Raw genomic sequence first — 25205 nt, forward strand, 5'->3', positions numbered from 1 at the left:
TAATATGCATCAGCTTTTGCTGTCACCAAGTGACGAGTCTTTGAACGATGTGTCTGTGTGTGCCCAATCCTTTGCTACGGTTGAGGAAGAGGCCAGCAGAAAGGCTTCATTGCCCTCTTGTGGTGAAAACATATGACATTTGCCCAGCCCTATCAGTCCACCTTACAAGAGGCCTTCTACGAATCTCAGCATGAATACTGCATGTGAGGATGTCTGTCATATGAGGCACGCAACAACGTAGGAAAGAGTAGAAGTGTGTGCAACTAGAAGGAACTAAAGAGAAGTTTCCATTCTGGTTCTCTATTCTGAATTTTGATGGCAAGTTTCACAAATGTAGCAGGCTTGGTGGCTCAACAGTGGGCAGACTCTGAGAGGGAACAGACAGTGAGGTAAGTTACAAAATATGAATGTCTTTTAGACCAGCATTTTATAAACAGTGTGACAGAGCAGCAAATAGGTCTCTTAAGACTCAGTACAAGCTGAGAAGTTGTATTTAATAGTGTATGTCAACTTAACAGAACACCTCTGAAGATAGTTTTGCACACCAGGTCAATTCTGACTTTCTTGGTCGGCTTCTGAAGCTCAGGAGTTCAGGCTCTCTTGGGGCTTGGTGAGGTCACACACATTTATAGTGTCAAATCATAAGAGATGTTATCTCAGGACACTTTCCAGATAAAGTAGTTCTAGACCACACTATAATTTACAGAGACTGTTCCCCCAAGAGCAAGCATGTTTGGCTCCTCATCAGGTTTGAACTTGTTATAAGAACTTTCAGATTGGGGAGAACCAGGTCTCTTTGTGGCCCCGTGGACTCATGGAGGGGGAAGCAGCTTTGCTGGGTGTGGACGCTTGGACAGATGAGCCGTTAGTCACAGACACTGATTCCTGTACAGAAGAAGGAATATTTTTTGTTTTTTTGTGTGACAACTGTAGCATGGGCTTGGTTGGTTGATTCATTTTTATTCACATCTTACCACAAGTACTTGGCATGGTTAAAGCAATAGTTAAGACATTTTCACATCCAAAAACTGGTTTAGCTTATCTTGTCAGCTTTGGCCTTGGCTGGTATAGCGTGTGACTATCTGGTAGTGTGGCAGAGATTTGACGGCTCACTGTGGGCTTCGGTTTCGGACTGAAGACCCTTTTCGCATTCTGCATTAGGCATCTCCCAGCTGACATTGTCCCCGGTCACGTAGGTGGCTGATATGGTCATCCCCTCTGCATATATCTTAAAGCTGTCTGCCAGACTGTAGACTGCAACAGCACAAAATATGATTTGTAATTTCACACAAAATTGCTCAATTTCTACTGAATTTAGAAAAGTACAAAAATATAAAACATACTAGCATCACTGAAGGACAGGAGTTCCAAGGTCAAGTCTATTTTTAGGTTTTTAGAGCCCTCCGTATTAAAGACAAGTCCAGTCCGCCACCTTGTGCTCATTCGCTCTCTGAAACAGAAATACGGGCCAATGAGTACCAAATACTTTGTTGCCGCAAACTGAGATTAAATATATAGCACCACTAACATTATGTTAAAGGCTAATGCTCAAGGCAACTTACCGCCATAATTAAAATATAACCATAAAATCATGTGTCCTTACTTGGATCTGGATCCAGGGAAGGACTGAAGTGAATGTGACCCAGGGAATCGTGCACATTTCTCTCCATGTTTCCCACCAGGAGTCTGATTTTAGACTCCACCAGGCCAACCCTGACAGAGTGAACAAAACATCATTTTCAGAAAGCACTACAGTAGGTGGAAATAAAATATTAAAATTGTTTTCTCCTCCAGCGAGAAACATGGGGTTCATGAATAAGAAGCATTCTCACCCAAAGATATGAGATTGTCTACATTCGTTCCAGTTTTACTTAAACTTGGCTTTGCTCTGTGTACTTACCATTCAAAATGCTGTTTCTCTGTAGCTGAAGTAGTGTGCAACTGAATGTAATGCCTTGAAACATAAGAGACACAACGATGGTAACAGATTTCACAGGCTGGAACCGTACTACATCAATCATATTTCCTGTTTTACCAATAGTCATACTGTAGTTGAAGGGATTACTGATTGATATTTCAAGCAGGTCACACACTACAGCGTGTAACATCACTAAACGAAGATGGATACTAGTCCAAATCAATTCATTATAAACTTTAAAGTGATGGTTCGGAGTAATTTCACCCTAGGGTCCTTTGCACCATGACCTCTAGCCAAACACCCCCCCAGAAGCTTTTTTCACCTGGGTCAAACATTGGGAGAGTTAGCTAGAGTAGCGTTATCAGCTGAATAGCTTAGTGCAGGGGCTAATGGACCCACGTTTGTATCTCGTAAGTTACCCCACTAATAATGCCCGAAATGATACCAAACTTCTACACTAGTACAAATAGGTTATGCACTCATAAAACGATGGATTGGAAAGTTTGTAAGTACACCAGAAGTTTATGAACACTTGCCTGCTCTCTTCTGCTAGCTGCTGCTGCTGCTACCTGCAGTTAGACGAATGCTTAATTTAAGTACTTAATTTAACTTTTTTTTAAGTAAGTGCTGTAGTATAACTAGCAGGAGACGAGTAATAATTGAGGTAAGTTTGGAGACATTACCTTATTTAATCATTAAATTAATAAATATTTTTGTTGTATCTCTTTTCTGTGTTTTAATTTGTCGACGGCCCTAAGCACTCGTCTAACTGCAGGTAGCAGCAGAAGAGAGCAGGCAAGTGTTCATAAACTTCTGGTGAACTTACAAACTTTCCAATCCATCGTTTTATGAGTGCATAACCTATTTGTACTAGTGTAGAAGTTTGGTATCATTTCGGGCATTATTAGTGGGGTAACTTACGAGATACAAACGTGGGTCCGTTAGCCCCTGCGCTAAGCTATTCAGCTGATAACGCTACTCTACGCTAACTCTCCCAATGTTCGACCCATGTGAAAAAAGCTTCTGGGGGGGTGTTTGGCTCGAGGTCGTGGTGCAAAGGACCCTAGGGTGAAATTACTCCGAACCATCACTTTAAACATCTAACTATTTTAAAAGACACAAACCTATGTTCACCGTTTTAAAACGTGAGCAGTGTAAGGAATCTGCGTTCATGTATTTCATGTTAAATCTCAACAACTCAACTGCTTACTTCTTACTCAAGCTGGTAACTACCTCATTAGCCATATCAAGGATAATGCCTGTTCTGATCTTCCGATTGCTAAGTAATTGTGTCATAGAAGAAAAGGAGATTTTCTATTATTATTATTATTAATTGTTCATTGTTCATCACACCCCCAACCGGCACCGTCAGACACCGCCCACCAAGAGCCTGCGTCTGTCCGAGGTTTCTCCCTAAAAGGAAGTTTTTCCTCGCCACTGTCGCACTAAATGCTTGCTCCTGGGGGAATTACTGGAATTGTTGGGTCTTTGTACATTTTAGAGTGTGGTCTAGACCTACTCTATCTGTAAAGTGTCTTGAGATAACTCTATGATTTGATACTATAAATAAAATTGAATTGAAAGTTCAATTTTTCCTTGATGTTGTATGAGATGACTCAACATAGACACCTTTGTGAGAAAGGTGCTAGCTATACAGTTAAAGGGACAGTTCACTCCAAAATCAAAAATACAAATAGCACTAGAGAAAATATGTATTTTTGATTTTGGGGTGAACTGTCTCCTTTAAGTAAACCTGTGTTTATTTCTGCAAAATAGTGATTGGGCTGGTGGTTGCCTGGTACCAAATGTAGACAAGACAAACAAAATACCCATGGCAACATTAGACACTAAAACACATGAGCCATGGTAACGAAAAGCGAACAATGGCTCTGTCTGAAAGCCCACTCTTGAGCTCCTTCACTATTCCCCACATCATAAACACTCAATACTTCAAATTGTGAGTGAATAGTGAATACTAAATTGAGATTGAAGTAAAGTAATCATTTTTGCACCACTGCATGGTTTGTGCAGATGTAATTATCATGTAAGGGGACCAGTCCCCGAAATAATCGTCTGCAAAGCGAGTCTGAAATCATAAACGTTTGGCATGAGCCTGAGGATCTCCTCTGTAACTCTGTAGCCTACAAAAAAAATAGAATAAGAAAAAGATTAAGAAATAGAAACAGTCACATTAATAAAAAGGGGAAACCACAGTAGAGTAATAAAGAAAACTGATCATTTTCCCTATGAGTGAACTCCCAGATGATAGGAGCTAAATGGGAAGATCTTTCCTGCAACGCTTTCAGTTACAGATTCAGGTAAGTTCGAAAATATTTCAATATTTTTATATCAACATTTGGTCAAATTACTACGTGTAATGTGAAAGGTTTCAGTAGAGACGACAATACAGAAAACGATCACCTGACTCTGCAGTTCCCCTCAGCTATACAGTGATTTGAGTGTTTTAGCACACTTTCAGCTCATTGTTTTGGTGCAATCTCACTGCTCTCAGTGGTGATGCTTTTGACTGCAGCATGCAGCTGTTTTCAGTAAAAACCCACTGCATGCTACGGGCCCAGCATCACACTACAGACAAAGTTAGTAAAGAAAACACGGAAACATAATGGAGCATTCAGCTAAAGGGACAGATATTTTTCACAGGAGATGGTAGAGAACATGACAGAACTAAGAGGGTGAATATTAAACTAACGTGCCAGGTGACCAGACTCCGTAGAAATTACTTCAAATGAATGCTCTGTGTCTATCGCATGTGTAAACAGGCAACAGTTTGCTAAAAAGTTCACCATATCAACTTATATGTCAGTGTTGTGTTTACAGCTTGTTTCTAAGTTAACATCTCCCACCATGGATGATTGTATAAGCAAGCAAAAGTGTGTAATTGAATGCACTGTAGGTGTCACATCTGCATTGTAAGTGCCAGAGATAGGGTTATATAGATTATCTGACAAACTGAGGAGGTCATTTCATACCAAGTCTGTAACTAATTTACCACCAAGTCCAAAGAAAAAACATGGTTTTATCAGGCTGTCAGGGAAGCCAATTGTTCAAACAATTGGTGATGATGAATAAATCACAGAAACAAGATATAGCAAAAACAAAAAAACATAGATGCAAGACCTATATCTAACTATTTGACTTACCTATTCAAGCAACTGCTTCATAATCGGACAAAGTCCAAACCTTTTGTTTACTTGAGCTAATTAGCCTAAGCCACACTGACATAATTAAGCCCTCTTAAGTCCCAAGAGTGGCTTCCATACTACAGTATTTTACCATTTTCTGTATTTAAACACAGCAGTTCAGTTAAACATCAACACAAATACATCACAAAGGTAGGCCTTATTCTGCAAAATGTGCATAGTTGCTGAGATTTGTTTTGTTTCATTGCTATATATTTATTATTATTTTTATACTTAATATTATAAGTATTATAATATATAATATAATTATAAGCTACTATTTATTTTTTGCTTTCTGTAAGTATTTTGCACTGCAGGTCCACCACGAGTCTGAATAGCATCATAACCATAATGTTGGTCACTTGATAAGAGTAAAATTGTGCGTGTATAAATGTAAATATGGTTCTTATTGTCTCTGACTGCTAATATCAGTTACTTTTACAAACTTGTTTTACTACAACTCTTGTCATTTGGAGCCCGTAAATAACAAAAAACATCGCACTACTTGTTACTGTAACAAAAAGCGAAACGTTTCCAGGCAGCGTTCATTTCTACAGAGAAACCTGAACGCAGCATCCAGAGCAATGAATTGAGGCTTAAGAAGGACGATGACAACAAAAATGGACATCGAACGACAATAGCCTCGTAAGACTGCAAATTCATTTTGTCACCTGAAAGCATTGCTGCAGCTACAATGTATTAACAGTGTAACGGTGGAAAACCGTCTATTTTCTAAAAATACTGTCGTTTCGAGCAACGACTGCTAACGTCAGTTCGGTAACGTTAGCTTAGTTAGCCTCAGTGCCTAGAAACGTATGCTAGCGTTATTAGCAGTGTGTAACATTAACGGTAACGTTATGACAGTGGCCACTAAGACTAGCATAGTAGTAAATATAAGCTAGCATTTGCTGATGATTTAAATAGTGTTTAACGAAAGCATCTTGTGAACCGACTGTAAAGCTTCTAGCTGATAACGTTACTTCACACCCCCTTACTGCGTGCTAGATCTCGGTCAGCTGTTGTTGTTATTGCTCTGGTACTGAAATCAAACAGCAGCCATTGTTTTATCCCGCAGGACAGAGGTGCAGACCTTCTTATTTACTGTCTATGGTGCAGACATGTTGTCATAAATGATAGGCATGCAACAATGAATCTGCGCCAGTGGTACACTGCGTTGTAACTGTAGAAAATGTTGTATACACTCTGGCTATGGTTGTATTTTCCTTAGGGACCTCAGGTTGTCGCTGTTATGCATTTAAGCAAGTTTTCATTTTCATCTAAATGATATCTCTAATTAGCCTACATATTAACCAGAAAAAAACGATAACCTGTTTTGCCCTTAGTTTAATTTAAATATCTTTAATTCCGTTTTGATCTGAAATATGAATTCCATGTAACGTTACCTTCGTCGTTATTTTCAGTCAAATATATATTTCCTAATTAGTGTTTAGAGTTATCTTTTTTTTTTCTAAAACAAAGATATTACTCCCAAATGTATGATAGGCTACTACTACAACATGCAATTTCAAATATCTAGAACTGGCAGTATGGCTACTCAATACTAGAGACATTTGACTTTTTACTAGTCACAGTCCCTTTCACGATATTTCCAATATGATCAGTCATGTAGTGGCCTGCTCATGTCATCCAGCAAGATGCATGCTGTTTGGGTGTGACAAAGCTATGGACAAAACAGTGACTAAATGAATAATGACACCAAAAACCGAAATCATTGCAATACAAGGCACATACACATACAAGACTGAGGGGCTGTTTGTATTTTTGTTATTTTACTGGATGTTCCACCCAGAAGCACATCTTTTTCTTTCCTTATATATTTTTTCTTATAGTAAATTTAATTGTGTTTGTCTGATTTCATTCCAGGCTGTCTATGTCAGACCTCTGACTGGCACCTCACGAAGAACTAGAGGGGAGAAAAGTCCGAGGCCAGAGGCCAGAGTCCAGAACCATGGAGGCTCGCTTTGGTAATATTGTCTTCAGCTCCAAGTTTGACTCAGGGAACCTGGCACGTGTGGAGAAGGTGGAGAAGGGCAGCTCCAGCCCTCCTACCGATGTAGCTCCCGGTGGGAGTGCCCTCTCAGGGCCAAACATTACCCCTGATTATGAGTTCAATGTGTGGACGCAGCCAGACTGCGGTGGCACAGAACATGAGAACGGAAACAGGTAAAAAAAAAAAAAAAAAACCTTCTGCTTATGTAGCAAGTATTTGACGTTATTCACACGAGAGGACAGCAAAAGTCATTAGCAATACCTCTTTGTAGATAAATGTGTTTACTTTCTGCACACAACCCTTACACTAGAGATACACAGAGATTCCAAAAAGCGCCGCAATGAAGGTCTGGCCGTTATGTCGGCTTTGTTTATTCACACAGAACCAAGCAAAGGCAGCATAATGCTGCCCCAGTGTATAATTTCACGTAGCATGCCGTAACACAACAGTGTCTGTGTCTAGTTTGTGTGAGTTGATCCGCACCGTTCATCAACCACGTGAACCTGGCACACGAATAGCAAACTTTATGCATTATTGCAGCATAATTGTCGGTAGAGAGAAGGACAGAGACGGCCGCAGTCCGTGCGTGTGTCTATGTCTTTGAGACGCACGCAATGTTTCTTTAAGTTATTAATAACTTTGGCTACTCGGAACGCTGCTTTGTCACTTTTTGACCTGCCTGTGGGTAGACTTGGCCATATTACTGCATGTAGTCCCGCCATGCCGGCTGTCCCTTTCACAAAGACCTTGGTTTGGCTCTGTTGCGCCTCTGTGACTACCTCTGCTGCTGGCTTAAAGGTGCAACAACTCTGTCTTGAACAGGCTGTGTGAAAGGGACTTAGGTAGTCCAAAATCATGCTTTTGTGTTTCAGATCATGGTTTTACTTCAGCGTGAGGGGAGCCGCACCTGGGAAGATACTGAAAATCAATGTGATGAACATGAACAACCAGAGGAAGCTCTACAGCCAGGGCATGGCTCCTCTCGTACGCACCTTACCTGGCAAGAACCGATGGGAAAGGATCCGAGACAGACCAACATGTGAGGTATTTAGACATCCTGAGGCGGTCAGGGAGAGGATGTGGGCATCAGGAGCTGGCTTCTGACAGCTATTATTATCTTACTCATAATATGTCTCTGTCTTCTCTTGTGTTGCAGAATGTAGATAACCAGTTCATCCTCTCATTCACTCACCGGCTGTTGGAGGCGAGAGGAGCGACCACCTACTTCTCCTTCTGCTTCCCGTTCTCTTATAGTGAGTGCCAGGAGATGCTGCAGCAGTTTGACAAGAGCTACCCCAATGCTGCTCAACTCAGTCCGAGCAGGTAAAGCGCAACACACACAGAGACGCCTCTAAAACAACTCAATACATGTAGTTTGAAACGTTTGGCTTTTTTTAATTTATTGTTTATACTGCCCTTCTAATTTTTACAACTTCTTACTTTCTCTCCCACCAATTTCCATCCTCTCACCGTCAGTGAACCAGACAGTGTGTATTATCATAGGGAGTTGCTGTGCCACTCACTAGATGGCAATAGGGTGGACCTGATCACTGTGACCAACTGCAACGGGATGCAACATGAGAGAGAACCCCGTCTGCCTAAGCTGTTTCCCGACGCCAACACTCCAAGACCACACCGCTTCTCCAGCAAAAGGGTATCGCTCAGTCATACATAAACACATAATCAGTATTCTCTTTGGTAATGTCAAAACAGTGAAGCCGACCGTGGGCCCTTGTGTGGCTGCGTGTGTTTGCAGGTGTTTTTTCTCAGCAGCCGAGTGCACCCCGGGGAGACTCCCTCATCCTTTGTGTTCAACGGTTTCCTCAACTTTATCCTAAGAAGAGATGACCCTCGTGCTCATGTGCTTCGAAAAATATTTGTGTTCAAGCTCATTCCCATGCTAAACCCCGACGGGGTCGTTCGTGGGCACTACAGGTACGAATTGCAATTGAATTGTTTGTTATATTTTGTCTTGGTTACATGGTTTTGCATTGATATATGCACGCGTTGTCGCTTGTAAATGTTGGATTTGACATGATATGTAAGAATGTTCTATTTCTGTTTCTCCAGTAATGTGTTTTTGAAAGGTTCTGTCAATAGGGCTTGGGAATGTGGCGTCATGTATTGTCATGCTGCACGGAGCCACCATTGTTGTCACAAAGCTAGTTTGCTTTCTCTCATCATATGGCTCAGCCTGTAGCAGGGCTGCAGTTAAGTTACAGTGCAGTTACAGTTTCAGCAGTTAGGTGTTTGTATGAGTTGGTTGGCAGTGTTTTTTTTTCTTGTGCCAGTAACACAATCAGGTTACAAAGGAAATGATTGACTGCATTTACATGCACTGTAGTTACCTAGTTGCTGTAATAATCAGATTTTCCACCTACACCTGACTTTACAGTATTTTGAAAGCATTACGTACTAATAATTTAACCACAGTGATAATATGTGTGTGTGTGTGTGTGTGTGTGTGTGTGTGTGTGTGTGTGTTAGAGGACAGGATGTCTTGCATGTAAACAGACTTCTGGCCAGGCAAAGGTTAGAAGAGCCAGGTCGGATGTCACGTGTTGACCCTTTCAGCAGATGCGATTCAATCCTGGAGCACTGTGTCTCAGACAGTGATGTATTAAGGGTATCAGCAAACAGTGTTTTCAGTAACCTGTCTCTTGTTTGCAGGACTGATTCCAGGGGTGTGAACTTGAACAGACAATACCTGAACCCCAGCCCTGAGCTGCACCCTTCCATCTATGCAGCCAAAACACTTTTGCTCTACCACCACACACACAACCGCCTGCACAATCCACAGTCCAGCAATCGCTCTAACAGCCCCCCACACCCGCAGACCCCACCGCTTAGCATCAGACCCGCCAATCAGCATCAGTCCCCTCCCTTCACTGCCCTTGAAGTCAACTTGAACCAACGAAATGCAGAGAAGGATGCAAATCCCGCGCTGCCAGAAGTTCCCATGGTGATGGAGGAAAACGGCTGGGTCACCACAGAGATGGGGAGGGGGGACCAGAACAGCTCATCAAGCTCCCCGGAGACTGTAGCTCCTGTTGCTGTAGAGGTAACAGTACCACAGGTGGAGGAACAGGAAGCAATTCCACCCCAGGATGGGGGCGTGGCATATTATGTGGACTTACATGGCCATGCCTCTAAACGGGGATGCTTCATGTACGGAAATAACCTTTCTGACGAGAGCCAGCAGGTAAAAATTATAAAATATACTCGCCCTCCTTTTGCAGTGTTTATGGAAAATTGTCAAAAAAGATTCAGTTATTTTTTATTTATTTTTTTAGCAATTAGTTTCTTTTATTTTTTTGAGTTGTTTGGAATCTTGTTCTTGACATATTTGTTTATCTCCATACGGCAGCCACAGCACAAGCGGTACTATGCTTTGTGTATACATCTAAGTTCCTGTGCACTCTCTCTCTCTCTCTCTCTCTCTGCAGGTAGAGAACATGCTGTATCCGAGGCTGATCGCGGTGAACTCTGCCCACTTTGATTTCCTGGGCTGTAACTTCTCTGAGAAAAACATGTATGCACGAGACAAGAGAGATGGTCAGTCTAAAGAAGGCAGCGGGCGGGTGGCCATTCACAAGGCCATAGGGCTGCTTCACAGGTCAGATTTCAATGAATTCACCGAAAGCCAACAGTTGATGTGTATGGCTGTCCGCTCAAAAAGCACATATGCAGCTTTTAAAGGTCCCATGGCATGAACATTTTTTTTAACATTAATATGAGTTCCCCCAGCCTGCCCATGGTCCCCCAGTGGCTAGAAATGGCAATAGGTGTAAACCGAGCCCTGGGTATCCTGCTCTGCCTTTGAGAAAATGAAAGCTCAGATGGGCCGTTCTGGAATCTTCTCCTTATGAGGTCATAAGGAGCAAGGTTACCTCCCCTTTCTCTGCTTTGCCCGCCCAGAGAATTTAGCCCACCCATGAGAGAGAGACATCATGGCTTTTAAACGAGCAAAGTGGCAGTTGGTCAAGGCCACACCCCCACCCTCCACCTTGCCCCCCCTCCTCCTCCTCAGTAGCTACAGACACAGAAATGGCACATACTAAGGAAAGCTCATTGTGGGACTGGCTCTAGTGGCTGAATTATGGGAAATTGACTTCAGATACAGTCTTAGGGGACCACTAAGGTATATATAAAAGCATCCAAAGAGCACCATGTTATGGGACCTTTTAAAAAAAGAAAATAATCTATTTTATAACTTTTTAACTTTTTTTATCTCTGAGAGTCAGAGTAAGCCTTTCTGGAATGTAGAGAACAGTGATAATCCCACTGTTGAACAGAAATATTTCATGTTGCTTTTAATCATGCTTAACTCTGTCAAAATGCAGTTTACAAGGGTCAGGTAAAATCAAACTTGCAGAAAACAACTGCTGTAACAGTTCTTTCTCAGTCATTAACTTGAATGTAAATGACCTGATGTCAACTCATAACATCTAATTTGTGTTCAAGCTTTAAATGTATATTTTTGGTGTCTGTTATTGGGTCCCCATCAGCTACACTTTGGAGTGCAACTACAACACAGGAAAAACCATGAACACCATTCCACCTGCTTGTCATGACAACGGACGGGCAACCCCCCCTCCACCTCCATCATTCCCTCCAAAATACACTCCAGAAATATTTGAACAGGTAGGAAAACAAGAGTGGTTTCTGTACAAGTATTCCTTCTCATTCAGAGGGGAATGTGATTCTTTGATTAAAGCGCAACTCTCGCCAAAATGCAACCTTTTTTTTGTGAATGTACCTGAGTCAAACCTTCGTTTAAAAGCATAATTAGGACGGATGCGCCACTTTTAAGATTCACCGTATTGTCGTTTTCGGTCAAATGGCCTTTTGAATGGGAGTGCTAGGGCCACTACTATGATAGCATCAAAATCACTATTTTTAAAACACTAAGAAGGCTTGACGCAACATGAAACTTTGCTGGAAGTATCACCAGGGGCTCTACACGTGAACTCCAGCATTAAGAACATTGTTTATGTACACAGAGTTTACTAAAAAGAAAGGTTTTGAACAACTCACTTTAGCAGTCGTTTACGCTATCCGCCATCTTGCCAGTCAAAAAGAGTCGATCTTTGAGTGCGAATGAATGGACTCCATAGGAGGTAATGTCATTCTTTTATGAGGCTCCTTTTTCAACTACAATGTCAATGTTGTTTTTCACTGATGACAAAACAACAAATTATCCGTGCATTTATATGGAACTAAGCTTTGGGAACTTTCCGTCTTTACTCTCCTGTTACGTTGCATTCGGAGATCGACACTTTTTATAACAAGATGGCGGATAGCGTAAACAACGACTGCTAAAGTGAGTTGTTCAAAACCTTTCTTTTTAGTAAACTCTGTGTACACAAACAATGTTCTCAATGCTGGAGTTCACGTGTAGAGCCCCTGGTGATACTTCCAGCAAAGTTTCATGTTGTGTCGAGCCTTCTTAGTGCTTTAAAAATAGCTATTTTGATGCTATCATAGTAGTGGCCCTAGCTCTCCCATTCTAAAGGCCATTTGACCGAAAACGAGAATACGGTGAATCTTAAGTGACTTAAAAAAGACTTGGGTGCATTCACAAAAAGACCCTAGGTTGCGTTTGGGGCGAAAGTTACGCTTTAAGGATCGCAGGTTTCTGGAGTACATGAATGAATAACTTTTCAACACATTGCATCTCAAGCTGTTGATTTCCTCGTCATCAACCGATAATTCCACAATAGCTGCACATTTGTGTTTTTGATATGCGATAGCTGCATGCAAACCCATACCTTGTGAAGTAAACCAGTGGATGTTGTGCATCAGGTGGGGCGTGCCGTGGCTATCTCAGCCCTGGATATGGCAGAGTGTAACCCCTGGCCACGGCTGGTGCTGTCGGAGCACAGCTGCCTGATGAACCTTCGAGCTTGGATCCTCAAGCACGTCCGCAACACCAAAGGCCTGAACACACATATCCACGCTCAGCCTCCACCAAGAATACACCACAATGGCAGCAAGGCGTCACCGCCAAAGAGCTTCAACAAGTGAGTTTACATCTCTTTTATTAAACCACAAAAAAAAAAAAAAAAGACTACACGCTTCAGTTCCCTTAGTTCCTTTGTCACATGTTACATTTGGGTCACGGGTTTCTGTGCTTGTCTTGATTTTCCGAGCAGCTGTCTGTCTGGCTCGGCGTCGGAGAACACCCTCAGTCGTATTCGCTGCAACAGCCACAGTAGCAGCAGCCAGACTCCCTCCCCAAAGATGCACAGCTCCCCGAGCTTTACTTTTGGCTGCCCCCCACCCCGAACTCACACACAGCACAACAGCACGCACGGCAGCGGACGCGGAGGCAACAAGACCCTGGGGCCAGTCAGGGGTGAGTTGATCTCTCTGCCGTCTGCTTCTGTGTTGCTGGCTGGCATTTTCTATCACCTCACATCATTTGTCATCTTGTTTCTCTCTTTCTTGCTACAGTCCTCTCTTTCTGCTGTTGAAGTTGTTAAGAAAGGCTACTGTGTCCGTGCCTGTGTGACTGTTGGCTTCAGGTTTATTGTAGTCTCGCATTGCCAGACCTATCTCCACAGCGCTGCCGAGGAAGGTCTGGCAACAGGAGCATACACTGCTGGATAGGAGAAAAAAAGGGTCAGGGGTTGTTTGCATTTCTTTAAACCAATCCCAATCGTCCTGGGCGGCTGCAAAATGGTCTCGGGAAGGAACTTGTTTGGTGGAACATTTGCAGCTCACAAAGGAAAACGCCACATACAATAATACATTTTTTTCTTATAATATATTCTGTTAATACACTGCATATGTCCATATTATTCTTACTACTATAATGTTACTGCTACTACATTGCACATATCTGTACATGTTGTTCATACATTGCTCATATTACATAGCATATTTATTCTGCTCTTAATAAGGTAACTGCTAATACACTGCACATATTTATATTTAATTTATATTATCTAAACCACCTTCTGTAAAGCAACTGTGTACTACTGTCTACACTGCACTATATTTCTTGTCCTGCCTATGCACCACCTGTCTATACCTGTCTATACTTTGTATAACGCATTGCACTTTTCTGCTCTTTTTGCACTTCTGGTTGGACGCAAACTGCATTTCGTTGTCTTTGTACTTGTACTCTGCACAATGACAATAAAGTTGAATCTAATCTAATCTAAATGAAGTCAACTGTTCACACAATACAGTAACGTGAGCTATATAAATTAGCTGGATACATGATTAAACTTAATTTGCTCTTACCAGTGGATCGCCGTGTGTACTTCGTCTATAGCAAATCCCCGCCAATCGGTCCCAAAACGTCCCAGTTAGAGAGGAAATGCCGTAAAACATATTCTTTTTAAATCTTTGCAGTCATTCACAGAATGAACCAAGCAGGCCTGCCTGCCTTGTTGCATGATCCAAATTTTCTTTAAAACTTGCCATTTTCAGCACGTAACTTTGCTCAGAGGTTCCGGTTAAAGCTGCTGTAGGTTGGATTGTGAAGATCCAAGACTTTGCCAACAAATTTGAACATTGACAACTTCTCAGTCCCTCCCCCCTTTCTGCTGAAGCCCAAACCGTCACCTAAGCCCCTCCCACACAAGGGAGTTTGACACAACTGCCAGGCATGTCAGACAACATTTTCAATAACTAAACACTAACACAAAGTTAACTTTACTCACCAACAGTAAAACGATGCAGGCTACTGTTAGCCATTTCAGCATCATATCAGACCGACCACTGTGCAAACGTTACTATTATCCTCACCAACGTAGCTTTGTGGACTTTTGACTACTAATAACCAAGTGAAAGATAACGTGACGTCACATCCGTGTCGAAAAACGAATAACCGCGGGTAGGCTACTGCTCTGCTTTCTGCTCAAGACTCGGCTATTGTTGTCATATAGCAACCGAGCGTCTCTAGCCAATTTCAGCTGCACAAGCTACAAAATAACTAATCAGGCGGTATTTAACTCATAATAAGACTGTAGCGACATGCCTATAGGTAGCAGTATACAGTGCTATGTGTACGACTTCTTCATTTGGTTACAACAAAGACAAAAGTGCTTAAAATTGTAGAAAACCACAATGTTTACTACGTGTGATGCACAACGTAGCCATCTTTAAAGGGTGAACTCGGGGTCCTCTAAGTTCAGACGACTTGACGAGTCGTATATACGACCTCGGGGGCGTTCTTTTTGCAACTTCCGGTTCATAACTCCGGAAAACGACTCGTAGATCGACTTCGGTGGACAAAAAGAACGCACCACAACATTCACCCATGTTTTGGGAAACATTTCTGCAGCTCGTGCGCAGGGAAGGGGGAGGGGAGAATGCTATTATATGCGTGTGCGTGCCTGAGCAGTGATTGACAGGCAGATAGACACCCCCGTGGCCCTGATTGGAGAAAATCAACCGGGAGCGGTGGAATTTTGCCAATCGCACTACAGGCTGTAGGTGGTGCCAGAGGAGCTGGATTTATTAATTACATAATTCATGTAGTTCTACTGGAACATAGGGTCAGTTTCAGCAAAAATGACAGAAAGTTAGTTTTATAAGACTTACCTACGGCATCTTTAATGTTGCGCAATCCGACCAGAGTTTAAAGTTAACACAAAGAAAGCAGAAAGTGAGGGACATCCGGCGGCACCGGAACTATCCCGTAAATGAACCGTCGTTGATATTAACTAGGTTTATTGTGATGGTGATGTAAAATTGGTCCCAGGTTTGGGGTTAGCTGGATTTCAGAGACATGAACAAATAAGTGAATGCCCTGGATGTCTGTGGCCTGGAACATCAGTATGACCCCTGCATGACTCTTGCTACCGCTGTCTGTGCATGCATGTTTTCACCTTTACAGATTAGTGTTACTCAGATGAGCCCTGTTTGATTTCTTGGGTAGAAAAATTCGGAAAACATACTAAAATCATTTTCCCACACTTGCATATTTTTCCATCATGCAGATTCTGACGTACGACTCGTTAATGGGCGTACCAAGAGTATCTAAACAACATGTGTGTCTCAGTACATGGCTCATGTGAAGGGCACTTTGTGTTAGTCTGATCCCCGATCCCTGCATGTCTCTGAGCTGGGGCGTGTGTGTGTGTGTGTTTGTGTGTGTGTGTGTGTGTGTGTGTGTGTGTGTGTGTGTGTCTCCCTCTCTGTAGACCCTAAACCTCAGGAGAAGAGACGCCCCCCCCACCACCACTCCATCCTACGGTCTCCCAGCAACAGCCACGCACCCTCCCGCCCCCCACTCTCACCCACTTCCTCCTCGTCCTCCTCGTCTTCCTCCGTGTGTGCAGCGGGCTCCTGTCCCCTCCCGGCCTCCGTCACTATGACAGGTCTGTACTCCCTCCAGTCCCCCAGCCTCTCCACCTTGCTCCCCTCCCTGCAGGCTCTGCCCCGTACCGGGCTGCTCTCCAAACTCAGCCCTCTGCTCCTTCAGGGCCTGCAGCCACCCACCAATACTCCAGATGGGCCCACCCAGGACTCAATGTAACCTAACCTGTGAGAGCTTGGGCATAGGTGTGTGTGTGTGTGTGGGTGGGTGGATTGAGTGTGTGTGGGTGGATTGAGTGTGTTAGCTCTTGAAAATTGCACCAGTACCAGACAAGTCAAGACACTGTCTTTACTGTGTGTATGTGTGTGTGTGTCTGTGTGTGTGCCTAACAAATATCACTGGTGCTAGCACTAAAATATGATTGTTTTTCCATCTGCACATATCTGTGTAATGGCATGTTTCTGGCACAAGCGTTCCTCAAATCTCAATTGTGAGTGAAATGTGTTGAAAATTTTTGTTTTTTCGTTTAATTACCAGCCATGAGTCAAGCATTGCTTATTATTACACTGTCCTCTTTTCTGGCATAGTTTTTTTTTACAGTCCCCTAGGACTTACATAATATACAGGATATATCTACAGTATACATTAATATTGGAAATATTATACTAATGGATTACATTACACTGATGAAGTCTCCTTTTTAGTCTGTATACAAGTAATAAGCTACGAAGAATACCATGTTACTGTGCTGATATTTGGGAAATAGCATAATAACATATTTTTTTCTTTTTGCACATATACTGTGGAAATGGGAGCTGTTCAGGATCAGCTACAGTATGAATGATATAGTTTTACTTTAGCCCTGCTGCGCTTGAATTTTTAATTATTTATTGGTTTGGTTTTATTTTTGAGAATTTGGTTTGCCGAATTAGACTGAGCATAGTGTGGCTTTCTGATTCTGTAAAATCTGTCAAAGCACCTTTTATTACATTTTTGGTTTCTTTTTTCAATGTATTTGTATTTCGCTCTGTATTAGTATGTTTAGACAGAGGCTAATCCCACCATCCACTTATAGTCATATTTGCAGTCAGTTCAAAGTAGAATTGAGCATTCTGTAGATTATATTTAATTTCTAGTGACTGAAAATCACATTTAAAAGAACTGTGGGTTAGTTTTGTATGCAAGTCTGTGATTCATTTCTTTAATAGTTATGAAACCTGTATCATTCCAGTGTCGGCCCAATGTTGGTCTTAGCGTTATGATCTTCACAGCGTAGCCTACTGCCAGAAACCTCATGTTAACCATAACTGAGTTTCTTTGAGATAAAAAAAAAAAAAAGAAGGTTGCTTTATGGAGCTGTTTGCCAATAAGCAATACGATATAAAAGCGCTTTGTTTGGTCCACTGTTCGAGCAGTTTGGCTTGACGTCAAAGTTCTGTTTAGAATTTTTCTAATACAATTCCCATATTGATTTTGGTGTGAATAAAGTGAAGTTTAAAAAAAACAAAAAAAAAAACAAATGTTGTTACATGTTTCACCAAACTAGTGAAAATAAAACATTGATCATTATTTATTCAAGCACATTTGTGTGTTTCCTAGTTTGAATTGAACCTGGCAGGTATTTAGTAGGCTGTCCATTGTCAAAGTTAATATATTTTGTGATTAGCAGAGATGAGAAAATATCTTGTTGTCTTGGTCTATATGTAAGTCTCATAGATCAATTGTGGAATTATTGTGTTTCGTCTGTAATTCAGTTTTGTGTGCCGTCATCCAAGTACTTGATGATGGTCTGTGTTTTTAAGGACCAGCCATTTCAGATGCACTGAAGATGCAGAGGTAGCGCGTGCGAGACCTGGAGAGGTTTTCACGAGCAGCAGATGAACCAGATCATGAATCAGTTGGATCCAAATAGCTTTCAGAATATCTGGCCTTGACTCGCTGTAGCCATTCTGTTCCAGTGCTGTATGACATTGTAGTTATGATGTGCCTTGCCCTGGTGTCTGTTGTAAGCAGTAGGTTTTGGAGGCTCTGCTCATTTAAAAAAAAAAAAAAAAAAAAACTCCTCTGCTTTGTCGTAGATTTCCATTCATATTAAGGTCTTTTGTTGACCTTTTCACAAAAGAAAAAGCTAGCTAATTAGAGCAGATATCAAACTAAAACTGATGCCAGTGATTATCTTGCAGCATCGCCCTCTCTTACATAGATGGAAATGTTTCCAAAAAGAGAATATATGCCTGAAGGAGAAATCTCCTCTCTTAGAGAACCAATTATTAGGTTACCAGGAGTGAAACTCAAACTTCTACAAATTTGATCATTGTTTTGTGCTCTGGGGATATAAAAGTCTTACTTAATGCTCCTGTAATATCACTAAGGCGATGATTTTCATGTAGCCTCTGCCCACTGCATTCCACACAGTGGGAGGGCTGTCACTTTACATCAGTGCCCTGAAAAATGTAGAGGGTACTGTAATTGTATTCTGCTTTCTCACTGTGAACTTTGATTTCCTGTTTTTTATATATATATATATATATATATATAATCTCTTCATCCAGTATGACAAATAAAGCTTCAGGTGGAAACACTTTATGCATAGTCACATTCTCACCAGGCCTTTCTGCTTTTTACTGCTTATGAGAATTGTGCCGTTTCCTTCAATGTGGTGCTAACCTTCTATACCAGACTATGGTTGGTAGTGTTTGTCTGTGTAGCAGAATATCACCTTCTTGAATGTCTGCTGTCTTTACCGCCTTTCTGTTTAACCTCTGGAATAAAAACTATCCCTTTGTGAAGCAACTTCTGTGTGTGGGTCCTCTACTCTGTGTATGTATGTATGTGTGGGTGTGGATGTGGTGGGGGGTCAATAGTGCTTGGAAGTCAAAGCTCTCTCCTATTAGATTGGATGGGACTCTTTGACAAAACACAGATTTACTGTACGTGAGATAAAGAGAAGGATCCGTGGTAGATCGAGTTCCAAATAGTTTTTTTTGTTATTTACCATGAACATGGTGTCCATCTTTGAACATTGTGTTACTGCCACACACTGTTTCTCCTTTTTGTTCCTGTTCCTTGTATTTATGTCCCTTCGTCTGGTTAACAGGCCTCAGCTGCCCAGACTTTCAGGCTGGTGTACCCAGTTCGGTGGGTTGGTCCAGAATTCCTTTCCCCATGCATACTGGGCGTATGAGGAGAGGATGCCGGACTCTTACAATCACTCATCACCCCGCAGAGGCCCGCACAGAGGTTAGCTGACCTTGCAGGCTCACTCCCAGAGAGTTTTTTTTCTGCAATATATCCTACATACACTTGTTTTATGAAGTCTCACTGTAATGTCTCCATCTGTCACAGACTGCTAAAGCCTTGGGGTCTGAACACATCCTTTCCTCCATCAAATGTAGCAAGTGAGTCCAATCTTGTCTGTGTATCTTGGAGTTTTAAAATCTCACAGGGAACAATTTCAAGTCAAGGGTTGGAATTCACAAATGGAATAAAATCTATATGAAAAACAGTGCACAATGATGACAAAAATGGTAATTAACAAGGTTACACATAACGAAACTTTATTCTTACTCGTCACATACAATTGACACTACAATGTAGTGAAATATGATTACTGCATTTGAACCCATCCTACGTATTGGGAGCAGTGGCAACTATACATACAGCTCGGGGAGCAACTTGGGGTTCAGTGTATTGCTCATGGACACTTTGACATGTGGCCGGAGGAGCCTGGGATCTAGCCGAGCACTCTACCTTCGAGCCACTGTCACCCAACGTCTGCATTGTCACCCTGAAACATTGTATATCATTCCTGCCATGATATATCGACGAGTGGTGAAACCATAGAAATGGAATGAGAGTAGAACGGACATTCCCATACAAATAAACATAGCAGGGTGGTCAGAGCGGCGGCCATATTTATGTCTGCCATTTGCAAAGAACTGTTACCGTCATAGTGGACTAACTTATGTATAAACTTATGTATAAACCGATTTGCTGCGAGTCGGGGACTCACTGAGGTGAGGTTTTGCAGTAACGACCAACCTAGCAGTGGAGTAGAACAAAGCGTAGAGAGCCAATGAATAAAATTGAACAACTCAATGCTTCGTCCACACACTTTTGTCACAGCGTAGGAAAGCACATTGCTATCGGCAGATAAGGGACAACTTTGTTCGGCTGATTTTCTGTACTTAGTATAGCGTGAAAGCATGGCGGAATTAGCAAGCTAGCTAACTAGCCAGCCGTCTGCTAGTTAGCTACCTAGCTTGCTGATTCCACCATGCTTTAATGCTACACTGGTCACAGAATATGAGCCAATCAGCGGGCTCGCGGCCGGCGACGGCGCTAGTTCTAACGGTCCCTCTGCCTCGGTTACATGCTGCCAGTCCGACATGCCGCTATTCCCTAAACCTAACCCCTAACCCTAACTCTAATGGAAACAAAAATTGTCGTAGTGGTGGGACGTTTGAGAACAATGGAAGTGCCGCCACTCCGACAATTAGAAGTCAATGTCGGAGTGGGAGTATGTCGGAATGGATGGCGGAACCCCTCTGCCTCACAGACAAGCTAGCTAACTACGCAGCCATCCGTCTCCGGAGCCGCCGTCAGCTTTCCTCCCGGTGAAGCAGTCTGTGATACGCTTTACCGCCCCACTGATATTTTCTCCCCATTACAATTCAAATCAATCACCATTGTCTAGTCAAATGACCACGGAAAACAATTCACTATCCGTTCTACTCTTGTTCTATCTCCATGGGTAAAACATGCTAACCTCTCTGTTGCCGGCCCAGATGTGAGCTGCAACCTCACGTGAGCCGCATCCCCATCAGGAGGGTGGGGTCGACTGAAAGCCCTCCTGCACATGACAGTGCAACATCCCCTAGCGGCGTTAACCCAGTTCCATCAGGAGATAAGGAGGTGTCAGCCACCATGAAGGTCTGGAAGCTGCTTAGACCTGGCCTCCATCGACACCTGTCACTGCCAGGCATGTATACATACACTTACACATGTTGCTGTGCTATTGACTCTGTTTGGTCTAGAGACAGTTACCTGACTAATGCTTGCACCAGTCAAAATAGGATATGTGACATTCGGGGTTTAGCAAATTTGTCGGTCGGTATAACACTTTGGACCAGGTTTTAGTGAGAAGGTGTAACATGCTGCTTCCCATTTCCATACTTGTAGCTCTCAATATGGCTTTAGTATATATTCCCATACCAAGCGTCACAGCTATTTTCCTTTGTTCCATAAGTGTAAAGTGCTGCATGACATTGCTTTTAGAGTTAACTCTTTCCAGTTTGTAAACTGCTCAAATCCACAGTTAACATCACATGTATTTCCATCTACAGGTGTATCGGGGAAAAAAGAGGGTGCCGTGCAGTTGGCCTCTAAAGCACTAATGAAGAAAAGCCCAGACAGAAGTCTCCACTACACAGGACCTATTATAGAAACTGCACAAGAGAAGGCCGAGACAGTGCAAGAGGTGAAAACAGATACACACCTACACCCACACACTGTGTGTCAAATAGAATAATGTACATTCAGAGAGAAACAAATGCTGAACATGAATGGATCAAGTTGCTAAAACTTAACCAGGCTGTATGATGTTGTCCTCGAAGGTTGAGGAAACTCCAGTGATGCCCCTGCCTGAGACTGTGACCATGTGCGAGACAGTGACCCTGTGTGGAGAAGCCTAGGAACTGCACAGAAGAGGCTCGCGTATATGTCTATATTTGCTTCATGTGAGCCTAAATTCCTATATTGTGACCAAAACCATTTAAAACTAGGAAACAGGAAGGGGCACTGTCATCAAGGGAGGATTATTTTAATGTGCAATACAACAATTTTAGCATTATTTATTCAGATTTCCCAGAGCATGCATGGTGTTTTCAACCATGCTGTTCAACATAGTCAGACCGTGGAGCTGTCCATTCCAACCATTAAGCAGCTTTACTGGAGTAGCTGGAGGTTTAGTGCCTTGCTCAATGAAACCACAACTGTGGCTATAAGGTACGGGAGAGGTACAAACCTTCCCCATCCAAGTTTTCCAACTGAACAAGAATCCGTAGGCTTGAAATATCCTTTAACATTTCAGCTATTACCATTGTACTTCACATATCTGTTTTTTGTGATTTTAGTCCTTGCCTTCTGATGTCCCTCTTCCAAAAAAAAAAAGATGTTATATGCACTCTGACCAACACTGTAATGCACTGGTATTTTTACAGTCAGCCACTTTTACTATTACAGTAACGGGTTGATTTTTATTCAGACTGACGAGCACAACAGCACCTTTATAACCTCAGTATTTCCATTGTGATTTTAGAAACTAATTTGTGAGTGAAGTGTGTATTTAATGTAATTATTCCAGAAGTTCTTAGTGTTTTACATATAGTGCCTATAAAAGGTGTTCACCCCCAATGGACATTTTCATGGTTTTACAACACTGATCTTAATAGAAGTTGATCTACGCTGATCCACAGCAAAGAAAGTCCAAATATGAAACGATAACTAACTGCACATATTATCATATGGGATGGAAATGGCCGGTGTGTAACAAGTGATTTTTAGGATAAATACACTAACAACCTTGTTGTTATTGTCCTTTCTAACTAGTAGCTGGACCTTTCAAGGCTCTGATTATCTCTTGGAGTAAAGTAATGGGTTACTAAAAAAATTGAGGGAAAAACATGGCACAGCTGTATCTGCCTAGAGCAGGCCACCCTCAAGCGTGAATGTGAAAGAGGCCCCAGTGAGAGAGGACACCAAATCCCATAAAGCCTGGCAGGGATTGCATCTGCTGCAGTCTACCAGAGAACTGTGATTTGGAAATTTTATTTCCCCACATATAAAGCAATTTACACAAGTGGCTTAAAAGTAAAAACATTTAAAAATAGTAAAACATGGTAAGGTCCAAAGGGTGGGTTAATACCTTTATACACACATCTGTTTAAAATATACTTTGTCACATTCCTTTAGAGCTTTTTGCTCCACAGCACACCAATATAGGAACCTGTACTTTATTATCTCATATATATTCATATGATATAAATATTTTGTGTAAGGCAAACGGTTACAGGAGTTGTCTTTTTAAATGTAACGAGCATATCTTAAACCCAGTGACATATGGACTGATTTTTACCAAATTACTTTTACTGTGACTGATCTAATACTGTGTTGGAACTTGAATCAAACTTGAAGTATACATAAATTAACTTGAAAGGTATCGCAATATAATACCTCAATAAGACTGTATCTAGTGTGCATGCAGAATAACTAAGGAATAAATGATGCATTAATGCAAAAGGCATACACATTTTTTTTTTTATTATTAGAAAAAAACACTACTGTGCAATCTTACAAAGAAATTCATCTCTTGGGACTGGAAGTGGGGAATGTTGTTTCCATGGTGATGGCATTGAGTCCCATCTCACCTGTGGGGATGGGAAAGATTTTCAGCAGGTTCACATATGTTAAACCCTGGAAGGAATAGTCCTCTGTAGCTGAATGTGCTTTGATTTTCAAACAAGACGGTGAGAAGTCACTCACGAGTCTTTAAGTGACTTGACTCGATCAAGGTCACAGTGGAACATGATTGGCAGTGGCAAACAAAAATATATAAATATATCAAAGTGCTGAACCATCTCAGACATAAAAATTGCACTCACCTCTCCGACCATATTGGGTGGGACTCTACTCCAGCTTCTTGGGGTTATTGACAGCAACATAGTGATACAACACAACCAGCAGGAACAATGACACGCCAAGCATGTTGGCGAATATGGCCAGCTGCACGTCCGTCACCATTCTGCAGAGGATAAAGAGATAGTATTGCAAGTGTAAGTCAAAAGCAGCTAGGATCACTCCATTCACTCAGTTTACTATAAAGTTGTTTACTTTGCATCATCTCTGTCCATTTCCCGAAGTAAAAACACACCTTTCGCACATCTATCTGAATGTATTTTTATGACCTTCCAGTCACTTGTTTACATCCATTTAAGTGAATGCACGTTATAAGCATTACTTTTTAATATTCACAATAATAGTATGGGCGATTTTCACGTTCTCTGCGAGTAATTTATCAATTATTATTGTATTGGAAAAATGCAACAAATAGCTGCTTTGAAAGATGGATGGAAAATGCATTTAAAATCTAAAAACAAGGGGGGGGGGAAATCTTTATAAAATGCCTAGCAATGGGATTATATACAATATGATGTACAGTTACGATCAAGTATCTAAAACCACCAGCATAAACATATCTATGGGCTTTATGACATGTCATTTTAATGTGTAATAAGTGACTGACCACAAAACGCCGACACTTGCTATTCGCTGTATTCTGCTTATAAATATTATGTAGATGGAGTTACTGCAACAACCATCGCTTTATTACTGATTACATGGTTGTTAATCAATCTGCCAAATCATGCTACATTTGGACCACCAATCTGTGCAACGTTAACGTTGCTAGCTAACGTTAGCTAGCTAACTAACGTTAACACCAACACTGGCTGAACTAACGTTAAACCAAAAAGGGGGACGCTACATATAAAGCTTCCAGAAATGCACGACATTAAATGTATTGCAAAGTAGTTAAACTAATAATATTACTTACATTATCCCTTAAATTGGGTTCTTACACTGGGTTCGAGCGACACTTCAGCTGTTCAACATCAGACAAGTAAACCTGTCGTTCTCTTCCGGCTGCAAAGGAAAGCCACGTCACGTTTAAGAGCAGAGAAATTAAAAGCGGACGTCAGTGAACATTTAACAAAACAAACCTAGCTAGATACGACCGACACCTCA

General features: G+C 41.8%; 2 protein-coding genes and 1 long non-coding RNA gene across 5 annotated transcripts; 1 reads left to right on the forward strand and 2 right to left on the reverse strand.

Moving 5' to 3' along the window:
• Positions 1-770: 770 nt before the first annotated feature.
• On the reverse strand, positions 771-2176 carry LOC120546274. The gene is made up of 4 exons (XR_005636849.1): positions 1901-2176; positions 1604-1713; positions 1344-1450; positions 771-1254 (listed from the first exon to the last, which is right to left on the reverse strand). It is a non-coding gene; the product is annotated as an uncharacterized LOC120546274 (long non-coding RNA).
• Positions 2177-5661: 3485 nt separating this feature from the next.
• Positions 5662-23706, forward strand: agbl5 (AGBL carboxypeptidase 5). Of its 3 annotated transcripts, XM_039781115.1 has the most exons (17): positions 5662-5763; positions 7003-7302; positions 8002-8173; positions 8286-8452; positions 8606-8783; positions 8886-9064; positions 9800-10331; positions 10576-10745; positions 11638-11773; positions 12935-13152; positions 13285-13487; positions 16288-16464; positions 19501-19643; positions 19749-19801; positions 21191-21384; positions 21749-21882; positions 22019-22096. In XM_039781115.1, exons 2-17 carry the CDS (start codon positions 7088-7090, stop codon positions 22094-22096), a joined length of 2949 nt encoding a protein of 982 aa, XP_039637049.1. In that variant the 5' UTR covers positions 5662-5763; positions 7003-7087. The 3 variants fall into 3 exon arrangements, with proteins under 3 accessions (XP_039637049.1, XP_039637050.1, XP_039637051.1); XM_039781116.1 differs by lacking the exon at positions 5662-5763 and having other exon boundaries at positions 7088-7302; positions 22019-23706; XM_039781117.1 differs by lacking the exons at positions 5662-5763; positions 16288-16464 and having other exon boundaries at positions 7088-7302; positions 22019-23706.
• Positions 23703-24203, reverse strand: ost4 (oligosaccharyltransferase complex subunit 4 (non-catalytic)). The gene is made up of 2 exons (XM_039781119.1): positions 24065-24203; positions 23703-23830 (listed from the first exon to the last, which is right to left on the reverse strand). The coding sequence occupies exon 1, from the start codon at positions 24201-24203 to the stop codon at positions 24090-24092; it is 114 nt and encodes a 37-aa protein (XP_039637053.1). The 3' UTR covers positions 23703-23830; positions 24065-24089.
• Positions 24204-25205: the final 1002 nt, after the last annotated feature.

This window comes from Perca fluviatilis, chromosome 18, assembly GCF_010015445.1.
Source record: "Perca fluviatilis chromosome 18, GENO_Pfluv_1.0, whole genome shotgun sequence".
NCBI classification, from domain to species: Eukaryota; Metazoa; Chordata; class Actinopteri; order Perciformes; family Percidae; genus Perca; species Perca fluviatilis.